Here is a 16,180-nt window from a genome sequence, read left to right as displayed (position 1 = left end):
TCTTTCATACAAATCTTAACCTTGTGACCCATTCCATACATCTGTTGTGTGTCATGTAGACTGAAGGAGGATGCTGTGGCTCAAACAAGCTCGTTGAGTTCTCAGTAATCACCTCCAGGGGTGATTACCGACCAGCTCCATTACTGCAGTAATTAAATAATAAAGTTGGATTGTTTTGAAGAAATCTAAAAGTCTCCTTTTGATTACAATAATTCCACCACACTACTTGAACGGACTCCCAGTGGACTTGTAGTCTATAAATTAGTTTAGCCTACAAACACCGCTTCCAGCTGCTCCCTGGCGGCAATTCTAAATATTCATTCAAATTCTCCTTCTGCAGGATTATTTTCCTCCTGTGACTAGGTGGGTCATACTAAGATCCGACATCTGTATGACTGGTTGGGTTCTGATATTGTAACAGTATAGGAAGTCAACCAATCATATTGAACCACCAGGCCTTACCTGGTCCTCCTCTGTCACTGTCAGATTGGGTGAACTCGGCAGACTGGAGCTACACGCAGAATGGAACAAACCATTAGAAGTGCTGTGAGAAACACTGGTTTTGGTGTTAGTCAATTTAGAATAACGCTATGAACTTCAGTCAGCAGCGATATAATGTCCAGGGCCCGGTTTCCCGACAGCGATGGAACATAGGTTTACGAGTGTTTTAACAACGCATTTTTCCTACAATGGCCAAAGATGTAGCATCCATTTCCCATAAGACCATGCAGAGAGAATATTTGTGCATCGTTGAGGCCTGTGTCGATACTGATAGGATCGAAAGAAAGGAAGCAGTGCTCTCGGATCAGCGTTCTCCCTTTCCAATCTTACCTTAACATTAGAAGTATTCCACAACACTGCCAACGGATCAGCTCCTAGAGAGATATTATCTCCTATGGCTACGAACATTGAGGTGGCTTATTCTAATGATTACCCTATAATAATGCACTCAATCAAGATTTGGCACAATATCATCATGAAATATATTGAGGCAAAAATTACAGACAGTAGCATACAATTAGCAAAATAAAACTACATTGAATTAACATGAAATTGATTTCAATATCATTTGAAAATATAGGTCTATTGGATGTATCTTTTAATACAGTCATCTCGGTTTTCACCGTCTTTATATCTTTCGCTTGTTATGCAAAGAAATGGGCCACTTCATATTTGTAGTCACAGTCATATTCATTCTGAAGTTATTGGAGGTCACAGAAAGACAAAGATTTTGTGTTTAGCGGAGATCTTCTGTGTATAAAGTGATGCGGAAGGGCAAAAAAGCATCTAACGACATACTAAGCTGTTCCAAAAGTTGTCTGAGGCAGCCATTAGATAACAAGTGTTTTCAAAAGCAACTTTAGTAATGATGGTTTTAAGAAACAGCTTGGAGATCTAACAATGCTCCTACGGAGGTTCAAACGATGAACATAGCCTTAACATGCTTTTGTGAAACTGGGCCATGGCAGGTGTTCACAAAGTGTCTCACAATAGTGCTGATCTAGGATCAGTTTTGTATTGTAAATCATAATGTATGGAGAGTGGGGACCTGACCCTAGATCAGTTATTCCTACTCCGAGACACTTTGTGAAAACTGGCCCAGATGCTTTGCACCCTCTACTCACCCTGGTCTGACCACTCCTACTGGTTGCTCGGAAATGTATGTTTTTGGAGGCATTGGAGGATGACCCTAGGAATGTAGATCACATGTATGTCTATCAATATCATAGGCACTGCATTGTATAATCAAGGAGCGATGATATTGAATACTGTATTTTATACAACCCATATCTTCACTTGGCCACTTGAGAGGCCCCGGGGTAAAGTTTCCCCTATGTACAGATCTAGAATCAGCTTCCCTCCACCATCCTAACCTTAACCTTGAGAGGGCTAAATGCAAAACTGATCCAAGATCAGCATCTAGGGTCAACTTCACCCTACTCCAAGCACTGAAGAATATATTTTTATTTATTTATTTAACCTTTATTTAACTAGGCAAGTCATTTAAGAACAAATTCATATTTACAATGACGGTCTACCAAAAGGCAAAAGACCTCCTGCGGGGACGGGGGCTGGGATTAAAAAATAAAACATTTCAAAAAGAACATTATAAATATAGGACAAAACACGCATCACGACAAGAGAGAGAACACTACATAAAGAGAGACCTAAGACAACAACATAGCAAGGCAGCAACACATGACAGCACAGCATGGTAGCAACACAACATAGTAGCAACACAACATGGTAGCAGCACAAAACATGTTACAATCATTAATGGGTACAGACAACTGCATAAAGGGCAAGAAGGTAGAGACAACAATACATCACACAAAACAGTCACAATTGTCAGTAAGTGTGTCCATGATTGAGTTTTGAATGAAGAGATTGTGATAAAACTGTCCAGTTTGAGTGTTTGTTGCAGCTTGTTCTAGTCGCTACCTGCAGCCAACTGAAAAGACGAGTGACCCAGTGATGCGTGTGATTTGGGGCCCTTTAACAGAATGTGACTGGCAGAAGGATGAGGGCTGCAGTAGATATCTCAGATAGGGGGGAATGAGGCCTAAGAGGGTTTTTATAAATAAGCATCAACCAGTGGGTCTTGCGACGGGTAAACAGAGATTACCAGTTTTACAGAGGAGTATAGAGTGCAGTGATGCGTCCTATAAGGAGCATTGGTGGCAAATCTGATGGCCGAATGGTAAAGAACATCTAGCCGCTCAAGAGCACCCTTACCTGCTGATCTATAAATTTTGTCTCCGTAATCTAGCATGGGTAGGATGGTCAGGGTTAGTTTGGCAGCTGGGGTGAAAGAGGAGCAATTACGATAGAGGAAACCAAGTCTAGATTTAACTTTAGCCTGCTGCTTTGATATGTGCTGAGTGAAGGACAGTGTACCGTCGAGCCATACTCCCAAGTACTTGTACGAGGTGACCTCAAGCTCTAAACCCTCAGAGGTAGTAATCACACCTGTGGGGAGAGGGGCATTCTTCTTACCAAACCACATGACCTTTGTTTTGGAGGTGTTCTGAACAAAGTTAAGGGTAGAGAAAGCTTGTTGGACACTAAGAAAGCTTTGTTGTAGAGCATTTAACACAAAATCCGGGGAGGGGCCAGCTGAGTATAAGACTATCATCAGCATATAAATGGATGAGAGAGCTTCCTACTGGCTGAGTTATGTTGTTGATGTATATTGAAAAGAGCATGGGGCCTAGGATTGAGCCTTGGGGTACTCCCTTGGTGACAGGCAGTGGCTGAGACAGCAGATTTTCTGACTTTATACTTTTTGAGAGAGGTACAGTGCCTTGCGAAAGTATTCGGCCCCCTTGAACTTTGCAACCTTTTGCCACATTTCAGGCTTCAAACATAAAGATATAAAACTGTATTTTTTTGTGAAGAATCAACAACAAGTGGGACACAATCATGAAGTGGAACGACATTTATTGGATATTTCAAACTTTAAAAAAAATCCAAAACGGAAAAATTGGGCGTGCAAATTATTCAGCCCCCTTAAGTTAATACTTTGTAGCGCCACCTTTTGCTGTGATTACAGCTGTAAGTCGCTTGGGGTATGTCTCTATCAATTTTGCACATTGAGAGACTGAAATTTTTCCCATTCCTCCTTGCAAAACAGCTCAAGCTCAGTGAGGTTGGATGGAGAGCACTTGTGAACAGGAGTTTTCAGTTCTTTCCACAGATTCTCGATTGGATTCAGGTCTGGACTTTGACTTGGCAATTCTAACACCTGGATATGTTTATTTTTGAACCATTCCATTGTAGATTTTGCTTTATGTTTTGGATCATTGTCTTGTTGGAAGACAAATCTCCGTCCCAGTCTCAGGTCTTTTGCAGACTCCATCAGGTTTTCTTCCAGAATGGTCCTGCATTTGGCTCCATCCATCTTCCCATTAATTTTATCCATCTTCCCTGTCCCTGCTGAAGAAAAGCAGGCCCAAACCATGATGCTGCCACCACCATGTTTGACAGTGGGGATAGTGTGTTCAGGGTGATGAGCTGTGTTGCTTTTACGCCAAACATAACGTTTTGCATTGTTGCCAAAAAGTTCAATTTTGGTTTCATCTGACCGGAGCACCTTCTTCCACATGTTTGGTGTGTCTCCCAGGTGGCTTGTGGCAAACTTTAAACAACACTTTTTATGGATATCTTTAAGAAATGACTTTCTTTTTGCCACTCTTCCATAAAGGCCAGATTTGTGCAATATACGACTGATTGTTGTCCTATGGACAGAGTCTCCCACCTCAGCTGTAGATCTCTGCAGTTCATCCAGAGTGATCATGGGCCTCTTGGCTGCATCTCTGATCAGTCTTCTCCTTGTATGAGCTGAAAGTTTAGAGGGACGGCCAGGTCTTGGTAGATTTGCAGTGGTCTGATACTCCTTCCATTTCAATATTATCGCTTGCACAGTGCTCCTTGGGATGTTTAAAGCTTGGGAAATCTTTTTGTATCCAAATCCGGCTTTAAACTTCTTCACAACAGTTTCTCGGACCTGCCTGGTGTGTTCCTCGTTCTTCATGATGCTCTCTGCGCTTTTAACGGACCTCTGAGACTATCACAGTGCAGGTGCATTTATACGGAGACTTGATTACACACAGGTGGATTGTATTTATCATCATTAGTCATTTAGGTCAACATTGGATCTTTCAGAGATCCTCACTGAACTTCTGGAGAGAGTTTGCTGCACTGAAAGTAAAGGGGCTGAATAATTTTGCACGCCCAATTTTTCAGTTTTTGATTTGTTAAAAAAGTTTATTATAAAAAGAAACATCCAATAAATGTCGTTCCACTTCACGATTGTGTCCCACTTGTTGTTGATTCTTCACAAAAAAATACAGTTTTATATCTTTATGTTTGAAGCCTGAAATGTGGCAAAAGGTCACAAAGTTCAAGGGGGCCGAATACTTTCGCAAGGCACTGTAGTTAGCAAACCAGGCCCGAAGACCCCTCAGAGACACCAATATTCCTTAGCCGGCCCACAAGAATGGAATGATCTACTGTATCAAAAGCTTCGGCCAAAATATGCCCAGCTAACAACTTAATGTTCCCTCTAATGTTTAAGTCTCCAGTTTTCTGTAGTTAGGGGAACATTGTATCTATATTAGCAAAAACCTTCTGAGAACCTTTTTAGCATGTTTTGGTTTTAAAGTTATGAGAACATTCCCTTAATGTCAAGCAGAACTTATCTAGAACATGGTTACAATGTTCACAGAATATACTGTACAACATTAATGTTCTAGATGCGTTTTATGGGATGTGGCAAGAACATCAAACTTCCCACCAAACATACACAGGACATTGGTTGCCATGTTCTCACAATATTAGATATACATTTCCTAGACATGCTCCATGAGAACCTTGCAAGAACATTCCTGTGTCCAGTTTTCTAAGGGTTAGGAGAATATTCCATCAACATCCCACCACACATACACAGAATATGGTTGATAAGATATTAATGTTCTAGACACATTTCATGGGAACGTTGCAAGAACATTTCTGTGTATCAGTTGTCAAGACGCAGCTTGAAGGTCCCAAAGAAGCACCCCCATGTTACTGTTGCCAAGCCCCTAATTGGTGAACCACTGATCCAATCACAGCTGTTTTTGTCCGTTGGCAAGTTCAGGGATACTCATACACACATTGTTTTAAATGTACATATTTGACACACTTCGACAACATTGTGCATGTTCATTAATATAGTAATTATTATTCAACATGTTCTCACCTGGAATTTGAACTCAACCTCTTGGTTTACAGCATTTTCCTCCTACACCACCATGTCTCTGTCAATTATTGATTTGATTGACTTGTTTCCACAATTTAAGGACTTTCTGTATCGTTGTCTAAGGTTGGTGGGGCAAATTAACCTGTTTTAATGATACACCTGAACAGTGGTGACCTCTTGTTTTCAAAACAAGACGGGGCTTGCCTGTTTTGCATGTTATTTTACCATTAATAAGTGTCACATATCAGTTTGCAAACAATGTATCATTGAGTTAATAAAGCTGCATACAAACATGGTCTCTTTTTTTGTTTTCTTGATTAAGGCAGCTCCAAAATGTAGCCTAGCTCAGTGCTTTCTGTGGTGGTGGGGCAAGCCAGCAGAAAATACAGAGTGTCATGCCGTGATTGGCTCAGTGTTCTGTCACTCATGGCGACACTATGTCACCGCCAAGTCTATGGGTAGAGGTACAAAATTCTAGCCCCATAGAGTTACATTAGAAGTGCTCATCCAAAGCTCAAGGTCATTAGCCACAGATGAAATGATGTCAAATCACATTATATGTACAGTAGCTTTGATTGGACTGATCATGTCAACGTCATACTTTCAAAATCTTAGCTAGCAGTCATCATCATGAATCAAGTAGACAATCTACTGGCAAATCCTTTTTAATCCTTGTCATATGGCGAGAAATAATTAATAGAAATTATAGATAAAACGTATCGGTGCTCATTGGCCATTGGACATAAACATTACACAAAGAAGTTGGAAATCGCAAATCCAACAATGAGTGGTTTGGAAGGAATCAGTGACATTGGCTAACTGCTAGGATTACAAAGCAATCACTTGCCTGCTATTCAGTGGAGTGGCTGTGTGGTCCCAAATCTGGGATTAAGGGTCTCTTTTCCAAGTTTAAAATTATAAATATTGGCCATGCTGTCAATGAAGCATGATTTGTGCCGCGCTCAAAACAACTGTTAACAAGGAACTGGGAAAACTTGACTTCAGTGAGTTGAAGACGACTGGGAAGTCTGGAATAAATGAGCTCCGACTGGGAAAATACGTTTTGAACGGTCATCCAACTCGGAATTGTAAATCCGGCCTCTTTCTAGTGCTACGACCTGAGGATCAATGACATCATCATGATTCATCCTTGTTTTTGACCCGAGTTCCAAGTTGATTTGAAAGCACCGTAAATCCAGAGAATACCAGACTTTGACGACAAAATTTGCTCACAAAGGACCGCCGTGCCACCTTCCTGTTCAAGTGAGCACAGCACAACAAGGTGAGTCCAAAAATGTATTGTATGCTACTGCATAAATTATGTAATATGCCAGGGAGATATGTATACTGTAGCTAAGAAAGTAATACTAAGTGTATGTTGTGTAGTTTTTTTAGACGTTTTTGCAAATGTATTGAAAATGTAATGCAGATATCTAATTTACACAAGTGTTCACACCCCCTGAGTCAATACATATTAGAATCACCGTTGGCAGCGATTAGTCTTTTGGGGTAAGTCTGGATCTTACAATATTTGCACATTCCTCTTTTTTAAATTCTTCAAGCTATGTACAGTTCCTTGTTGATAATTTTCAAGTCTTGCCATAGATTTTCAAGACGATTTAAGTCAAAAAGGTAACTAGGCCACTCAGAAACATTATATGTCGTCTTGGTAAGCAACTCCAGTGTATATTTGGCCTTGTGTTTTAGGTTACTGTCATGCTGAAAGGGGAAATTGTCTCCCACTGTCTGTTAGAAAGCAGACTGAACCAGGTTTTTCCCTCTAGGATTTTGTCTGTGGTTAGCTCTAGTCTAATTCTTTTGACCCCCCCCCCCCGCAAAAAAAAATCCTTCGTCCTTGCCGATGACAAGCATAGCCATAACATGAAGTAGCCACCACCATGCTTGAAAATATGAAGAGTGGTACTCAGTGATGTGTTGTGTTTGACCCAAACATAATGCTTTGTATTCAGGACATAAAGTACATTTCTTTGGAACATTCTTTTGCAGTTTTACTTTAGTGCTTTATTGCAAACAGGATGTTTTTGGGGGAAAAAACTACAGATTTCCTTTTTTTCTCTGTCATTTAGGTTGGTATTGTGGAGTAACTACAATGTTTATGAGCCATCCTCAGTTTCCTCCTATCACAGCCATTAAACTCGAACTGTTTCAAAGTCACCATTGGACTCATGGTGAAATCCCTGAACAGTTTACTTCCTCTCCGGCAACTGAGTTAGGAAGGACACCTGCATCTATGTAATGACTGGGTGTATTGATACACCATCCAAAGTGTAATAATGAGATCACCATGCTCATATTTCTGCTTTTTAAATTACCCATCTACCAATAGGCGCCCTTCTTTGCAAGGCATTGGTAAATCTCCCTGGTCTTTGTGGTTAAATCTGTGTTTGAAATTCACTGCTCGACTGAGGGACCATACAGGTAATCGTATGTGTGGGGTAGAGATGAGGTAGTCATTCAAAAATCATGTAAACCCTATTATGGTACACAGTGAGTCTATGCAACGTGTTATGTGACTTGTTTTTTACTCCTGAACTTATTTAGGCTTGCCATAACAAAGGGGTTGAAGACATATTGACTTGAGACAAGTCAACTTTTCATTTTTGTATTAATTTGTAAAAATTTCTACAAACACTGACATGATGGGATATTGTGTGTTGGCCAGTGACACAAATCAATTTTAAATTCAGGCTGTAACACAACAAAATGTGGAAAAAGTCAAGGGGTGTGAATACTTTCTGTAGGCACTGTATACTCTGAGAACATGGAACTGTCACATTCTGACCTTTATTTCCTTTGTTTTGTCATTATTTAGTATGGCCAGGGCGTGAGTTGGGGTGGGCAGTCTATGTTTGTTTTTCTATGATTTGGGCATTTTTATGTTTCGGCCTAGTATGGTTCTCAGAGGCAGGTGTCATTAGTTGTCTCTGATTGAGAATCATACTTAGGTAGCCTGGGTTTCACTGTGTGTTTGTGGGTGATTGTTCCTGTCTCTGTGTTTGCACCAGATAGGGCTGGTTTGGTTTTTCACATTTCTTGTTTTGTTAGTTTATTCATGTATAGTGTCTTTATAAATTAAACATGAATAACCACCATGCTGCGTTTTGGTCCGCCTCTCCTTCAAGTAAAGAAAACCATTACAGAAACGATGTTCTGTGTGTTAGGTGGGATGTTGATGGAATTTTCTCCCAACCCACAAAAAACTGGACACAAATGTTTTTGCCAACATTCCATGAAACATGTCTAGAACATGAATATCTTATGTTCTGAGAACATGTCTACATGTGTATGTTTGGCTGTCCTTTGATGGAATACTCTCCTGATCCACAGAACTGGACACATGATTGTTCTTGCAATGTTCCCATTTAACGTGCCTAGAACATTGTCAGAAACTAGCTGTGAAGGCGGAAGAGTGATATGCATTTACAGGCTAGTCTGTCTGGCATGTCAATGTTTTTTAACAGAATATAAAAGGCTGTCACGGAGAAGAGAAGATGCAGGACAAAGTCGGGGGTGGATGATTTTTGTCCCTAATGCCACACTATTCCCCATATAGTGCACTACTTTTGACCAGGGCCCATGGTCAAATGCAGGACACAATGTAGGGAATAGGGTGCCATATGGCGGACACAAGCGATGTTGTAGGTGGAGGAAGTTTGGAATCTTTACCATTTCTACAAAGAATTTTAAATGGAGCATATGTGTGATTTTGTGTTTCTTTCTCGTTTCCACCACACTCACAAGGTCACAATCTAACACAGTGTTAGTCAACCCCTTCACTGGGGATTAGCACCGGTTACCTGGGATGTTGCTTGTTGGTCAAACAAGTTAAGTTGTTAATATAAATAGTCCTTCAAGGAAGAAGGACCTTAGTTTCCTGGTCTCTTGAACATAAAAGGTTGATAAACATACTTTCACAGATACATAGTGAATCTGCCTCTCTCTTACCCATGTGCATTGCTGTCCGGTCAGGCAGTGAGCGACTTTTCCTGCGGATGGGCACAGCTTTATCCAGCTCCTCTTTCAATATTATCTTTCCCAAGTTCGACTGAATCTGTAGGGTCGACATATAGAATGTCAAAAGGTTTTCAAAGCAACCACTATCATTGAGTTACACTTAGGTCTGTTCAGTAGCCAAATTTGGGAGAATTTGTTACAAAAAAAAACATGTTCCGTACTTTGTTGAGCTCTTGCTTCTGCAGTTTCCGTAGTCCCCACATAACATCGGACAGGTCTCCATTGTCATATTCATCGTCCTCCTCATCCCTCTCTCTCTCCTCCCTCCTCCGGGACTCAGCCTTCTTCCTCCACTCTGTCTCTGTGGTAGAGGGGAGGCAACTGTTAGAGGAAACCCTGGTACTACTAAGCTCTATTACTCTCCACTACCAACCCTAACTATACCTCCTTATTGAAGCTTAGTAGCTCTTCAGCGGCCCAGCGTCGGCAATGTTAGCAGCCCACTGCCAATTTTAGCCATCAGCTTTACAGCGATAGCCGACACTTCAGGCTAAGAGCAGCATTAACTGTCAGAACTGTTAAGGATGGTCGGTGTGTTGTTGTGTTGCTAGAGGCATGCCACCATGATGGCTAGCGACACTGGTCCGATATCAGTTTACTGTACCTTCAACGGTGTGCTGCCTCATATAAAACATTGGTGGCTAAGTGCTTGCTGTCTGGAATCGTTCACTATTAGGGTTGCGAAAGGAGGGTATATTACTGGAAACTTTCAAAGTTTGTCAGTAAACTAACAAAATGTTGGTAATTTTCTAGATTTGGGGGAATAGTAAGTAAATGCAAGAAAGAGTTGCAGAGTTAATAAAAAATCATCCCATTATTGATTAGATGCTTTTTTCATTCAATTAGGTTATTTTCTCTTGAACCATATGGTCTATCCACCAGAACCTCATGGACCAAATGGAGCCTGATATTCAAAAAAATTATACTATATTATTATTCAAGTATAAATTACCTAAATTACCATAGATTACCTGTCAATTAGCAAAATTACAGAAGATTACAGTTACTTTGTTAAAATACCGGTGGCTTTGCAACCCTATTCATTACTATTCACAGATGTAATTAATAGTGTGAGACATACCAACTGCAGCCAGGGAGGGGGGGCAGGGCCAGTAATCTGTCTCAATCTTGGAGGGTTTGTTGGGATCAGGTGGCTGGGCGGCAGGGAATTTAGATGACTCAATGATGAGATCTTCTATGTGTTTCCCCTGGGGGATGGATGCTAATACATCTAGAGACACACACACAAACACATGGAGATATACAGTAAATGTGCACAGAAAAACATCTTGTTACCTCTTAATGTCAAATATTATGCTAGTATAAGGTAAATTACTAAACTGTCAACACACAGACATCAATTAGGTTGCATGAAATACCTTGTTTGTAAATTGGTGGCTTCTTGTATATATTCATTCCATTATCTGCAATTGAAAAGATAAAATGAAGTCCCAGATGAAAAGCAAAGCACCCTGAGAGGAGAAGGGTGCAGAGAAGATAGAAGAGAAGAGAAGGGGATAAGTGTGCTGATGGATTACAATACCTGGCCTGTGAAAGTGCTGTGTGGGGAGCTTGGTGGCGGTGTCTAATACAGAGCTGGTTTTGAGCTGGAGGTTTGAACCTGCTGATGACCCTCCAGGTGACTCCCTGCTCTCCAGCCACTCCTTGGGATCCTTGAATAGAATGGTCTAGGGACACAAGATTAACATTACCGTCCGGATCCTAATTGATATTCAAACCGTAACCCAAGCACATATTGGGAAATTGCATGAAAAGGAGGGTTATGTGTACATTAGATTTTGTCCCTGAGTGAAGAAGCCAGTGAGGTCACAGCAAACAATAAGAGTGTAACAGATGCTCATTGTTCCCATGGTAACTGCTTTTTGCAAACATGCTTGTGTGGAGTCGTGGGCTTTTAGACAATGGATGGGTCTAATCCTGGATGCTGATTGGTTAAAAATGCATTCCTGCCAATATCTTTTCCACAAATAAAAAAACCTGTTGAAATACCTATTTGAATCCAAGATGGCGTAGCAGTGGGATGTTTTGATTGTCTTGTCCCATCCCTTGTATATATTGTTTTCTTCTTCATATATATTTAGTATATATTTTGAATCTAATTTTTCCATCTACGGACTGAACATACTCTCCTTCAACCCGCCTCACCCAATGCGGTACGGATCTGCTATTTTTTATACTTTAGAACCGTAACCCCCTTCAAGCTAGCCAGCTACTAGCTAGTAGTCAGTTAACCACTACTAGTTAGCCATCACCGTTAACTGGGACATCTGCCAGCTTCAGCCCGGTCAACGTCTGCCAGCCAGCACAGCACGATATCAACCCAGAGCATATCGGACTGCTTTTCTCCACCATATCTCCGGATTCCAACCGGAAGCTCTGAACCTTTACTCTGGATCATCGCAGTTAGCGAGCTGCTATCCAAGTGTCTACTCTTGGCTAACATCTCTGTCCCGAAGCAAGCACCAGTTAGCCTGGAGCTAGCCTCGAATCTAGGCCCATCTCCCGGCTAGCCGAATAGATCTTTCAAGAATTCCTGGGCTTCAATAACCTCTTTGGCCAATTGGCCTGGACCCTTTGCTGCCGACAAGGAGCAACGCTGATCCATCACGAGTGGTATACTAACGTAACCGTCCGAGGGGGTTTCTGTCCCGAAGCAAGCACCAGTTAGCCTGGAGTTAGCCTCAAGCTAAGCCCATCTCCCAGCTAGCCTGAAGAAATCCATCAGATAATCACTGGGCTTCAATTACCTCTTTTGCCAATTGGCCTGCACCATTTGCTGCCGACACGGAGCCCCACCAATCCATCACGACTGGTCTGCCGAAGTAACAGTCCGAAGGGGTTTCAACAGGCTCCCCCGTTACGACGTCCCCCTGAGGACCATCTGCTAGCCTGCTGCTAGCTGTCTGAATCTGTCTGAATCTCCGTGCCTCCAGCTCGCCTAGCTACTCACTGGAACCTGTGATTACTCGGCTACACACGCCTCTCCCTAAAGTCAATATTCCTTGTCTATTGCTGTTCTGGTTAGTCATTTTTGTCTTATTTCACTGTAGAGCCTCCAGCCCTGCTCAATATGACTTAGCTGTTGTTCCACCCCCCACACGTGGTGACCGCACCTGGCTTAAATGGTGCTTCAAGAGACAAAACATCTCTCATCATCACTCAATGCCTAGGCTTACCTCCACTGTACTCACATCCTACCATACCCTTGCTTGTACACTATGCCTTGAATCTATCCTTCGTGCCCAGAAACCTGACCCCTTCATTCTCTTTTCCGAACACACTAGATTACCAGTTAATTTAGCCTTTAGCCATTCTCTTATCCTACTCCTCCTCTGTTCCTCTGGTGATGTAGAGGTTAACCCAGGCCCAGCAGCCCCCAGCATAACTCCCATTCCCCAGGCGCTCTCATTTGTTGACTTCTGTAACCGTAAAAGCCTTGGGTTCATGCACGTTAACATTAGAAGCCTCCTCCCTAAGTCTGTTTTATTCACTGCTTTAGCACACTCCACCAACCCGGATATCCTAGCCGTGTCTGAATCATGGCTTAGGAAGGCCACCAAAAATCCTGAAATTTCCATCCCTAACTATAACATTTTCCAACAAGATAGAACTGTCAAAGGGGGTGGAGTTGAAATCTACTGCAGAGATAGCCTGCAGAGTTCTGTCATACTATCCAGGTCTGTGCCCAAACAATTCGAGCTTCTTTTAAAATAACCTTTCCAGAAACAAGTCTATCGCCGTTGCTGCTTGTTATAGACCCCTTCAGCCCCCAGCTGTGCCCTGGACACCATAAGTGAATTGATTGCTCCCCATCTATCCTCAGAGTTTGTACTGTTAAGTGACTTAAACTGGGACATGCTTAACACCCCTGTCGTCCTACAATCTAAACTAGATGCCCTCAATCTCACACAAATTATCAAGGAACCTACCAGGTACAACCCAAAATCCATAACCATGGTCTCCCTCTTAGATATTATCCTTACTAACTTGCCCTCTAAATATACCTCTGCTGTCTTCAACCAGGATCTCAGCGATCACCGCATCATTGCCTGCATTCGTAATGGGTCCGCGGTCAAACGACCCCCCCTCATCACAGTCAAACGCTCCCTAAAACACTTCAGCAAGCAGGCCTTTCTAACCGACCTAGCCCGGGTGTCCTGGAAGGATATTGACCTCATCCCATTAGTAGAGGATGCCTGGTTGCTATTCAGAACATGCCCCATTCAAAAAATGTAGAATTAAGAACAGATTTTGCCCTTGGTTCACCCCAGACTTGACTGCCCTTGACCAGCACAAAAACATCCTGTGGCGTTCTGCATTAGCATTGAATAGCCCCCGCGATATGCAACTCTTCAGGGAAGTCAGGAACCAATATACACAGTCAGTTAGGAAAGCTAAGGCTAGCTTTTTCAAACAGAAATTTTCTTCCTGTAGCATTAATTCCAAAAAGTTTTGGGACACTAAAGTACATGGAGAATAAGAGCACCTCCTTCCAGCTGCCCACTGCAGGAGCGGAAACACTGTCACCAATGTCATGACGTGGCCCTCTTTGGGTATAGCGTGCCTTCCCCCTCTCTCTCTCGCCTACACCCAGGCTGCTGTTATCTCAGGTTGTAAATTCCTGGAGTAGACTCTCTTCCTCATGGCCAGACAGTATAGAGAGAGAGAAAAGGTTTCACAGGAGAACAAAGGAATTTCTTCCACATCACAGAACTTGAAAACTGAACAATATTAAATGTTCTGGAGAATGTATAAATGGTCGGTGAAGTAGCCAGCTACAAAATTGTTAATTTTGTACAATTTCATGAAACTCATGAGACAATACAGCCACATAACCATAACCCTAGTTATACAAGTGTCTCAGTTATGAGGTTTGCATCTAATTGTTGTATAAATGAAGGAGTAAAGATGAAACTATTTGTGAAATTATGTCATGTGATTTTAAACTGTTTAATGAAGGAAACTCCAATTCCCTTTGGAGTTTAACTAAATCATTGGCCCGCCCCATCAGCACAGACATTGATCTGGCGTCATGGGACAGCCCCTTTCTGCTCTTTCGAATATAACCCCCACCTTGGGAATTCATCTTCAGACCATGCTTCTCTCAATTACGAGAGGGCTAGGGTTTGAGTGTAGAGACCAGCTTACCTTGATAACCACGAGAGGGCTAAGGTTTCAGACCATCTTACCTCGATAACCGAGAGGGCTAAGGTTTGAGTGGATTGCTGAAATCTTAACCATACCACGTGGTTAAACTCTGAGACTAATCGATACCGACAGAATAAGAACACATTTTTGATACTAATTACTAGTCTACAGCTAGGAAATATGTACCCGTTGAACGTGAAGGCCGACAACCGCCGAAACACCTATTCTATAACAACTATTGCTGAATGTTACTCTGAACTATCCATTCTAACCAAGGCAGAGAGAGAGAGGGTGGACAAACCGAGATCACGACGACAAACAGAGTAAATATTGATTGCAATTATTCCCGAATGAGTGAGCATTCATGTGCAAAGGATTAGCATTTCAATTGTTATAATTATCAACTTTGTAGTGTCTCACCTTTCGCGCACTAGGTCCCTTTGTCTAAAAAGCCGCCATGCCGGTTTAGCTATCATTTCCCTGTAACTATATCTATTGTTTGTTTGTTTATGCATTTCTCTGATTATTTAGTTAGTAAATAAATTATTTAAGACAATTGATGTATGGATGATTGATAGTGAAGACTGAGTTCGTGAAGATAAACAACAATTTACAACGTTTGGAATGAGACTAACGTGAGGTAATGAATAATTAATTAATTAGAAGACTAGTTGATCAGATATTAAAAATTATTACTTTGTAATCTGAAAATTTTCCTTGGTGCCGTGACTTCCTAGATAATTACAGTTACACGATTAAGTTAGTTCAATCACGTAATAATAATTACAGAGAATTTACTTGATAAAAATGAGTCTTCAGTTTAATGATGCCAAAGACACGACACCACCGATAAATCTATGATGATCGAGAAGTATTTTTCCCCAGCTGGCCATGGCTTTCCACCTGGCTACCCCTACCCCGGCCAACACCTCAGCACCCCCTGCAGCAACTTGCCAACCCCCCTCCCCCCCTCGACTTGGCCAAGGCTTTCAACTTTGTCAATCACCACATTCTTATAGGCAGACTCAACAGCCTTGGTTTCTCAAATGACTGCCTCGTCTGGTTCACCAACTACTTCTCAGACAGAGTTCAGTGTTACAAATCGGAGGGCCTGTTCTCCGGACCTCTGGCAGACAGTCTCTATGGGGGTGCCACCGGGCTCAATTCTTGGGCCAACTCTTTTCTCTGTATACACCAATGATGTCGCTCTTGCTGCTGGTGATTCTCTGATCCACC

At 41.9% G+C, this 16,180-nt stretch overlaps 1 protein-coding gene across 1 annotated transcript in view; it reads right to left on the bottom strand.

Moving 5' to 3' along the window:
* LOC135534632 (dematin-like) overlaps window positions 1–16,180 on the bottom strand; it is a 92,506-nt gene that overhangs the window by 9,951 nt on the left and 66,375 nt on the right. Inside the window, exons 8-14 of the mRNA XM_064961759.1 lie at window positions 11,319–11,463; window positions 11,155–11,199; window positions 10,857–11,006; window positions 9,937–10,076; window positions 9,707–9,812; window positions 1,626–1,690; window positions 463–511 (exon numbers count right to left, since the gene is read on the bottom strand). Coding sequence (XP_064817831.1) covers window positions 463–511; window positions 1,626–1,690; window positions 9,707–9,812; window positions 9,937–10,076; window positions 10,857–11,006; window positions 11,155–11,199; window positions 11,319–11,463 — 700 coding nt within the window. The remainder of the gene's footprint in view (window positions 1–462; window positions 512–1,625; window positions 1,691–9,706; window positions 9,813–9,936; window positions 10,077–10,856; window positions 11,007–11,154; window positions 11,200–11,318; window positions 11,464–16,180) is intronic.

The sequence above is a fragment of the Oncorhynchus masou genome, chromosome 1 (genome assembly GCF_036934945.1).
Source record: "Oncorhynchus masou masou isolate Uvic2021 chromosome 1, UVic_Omas_1.1, whole genome shotgun sequence".
Taxonomy (NCBI): domain Eukaryota; kingdom Metazoa; phylum Chordata; class Actinopteri; order Salmoniformes; family Salmonidae; genus Oncorhynchus; species Oncorhynchus masou.
The sequence above is the reverse complement of the archived record's forward strand: the minus strand, read 5'-3'. Positions and strand labels throughout refer to the sequence as shown.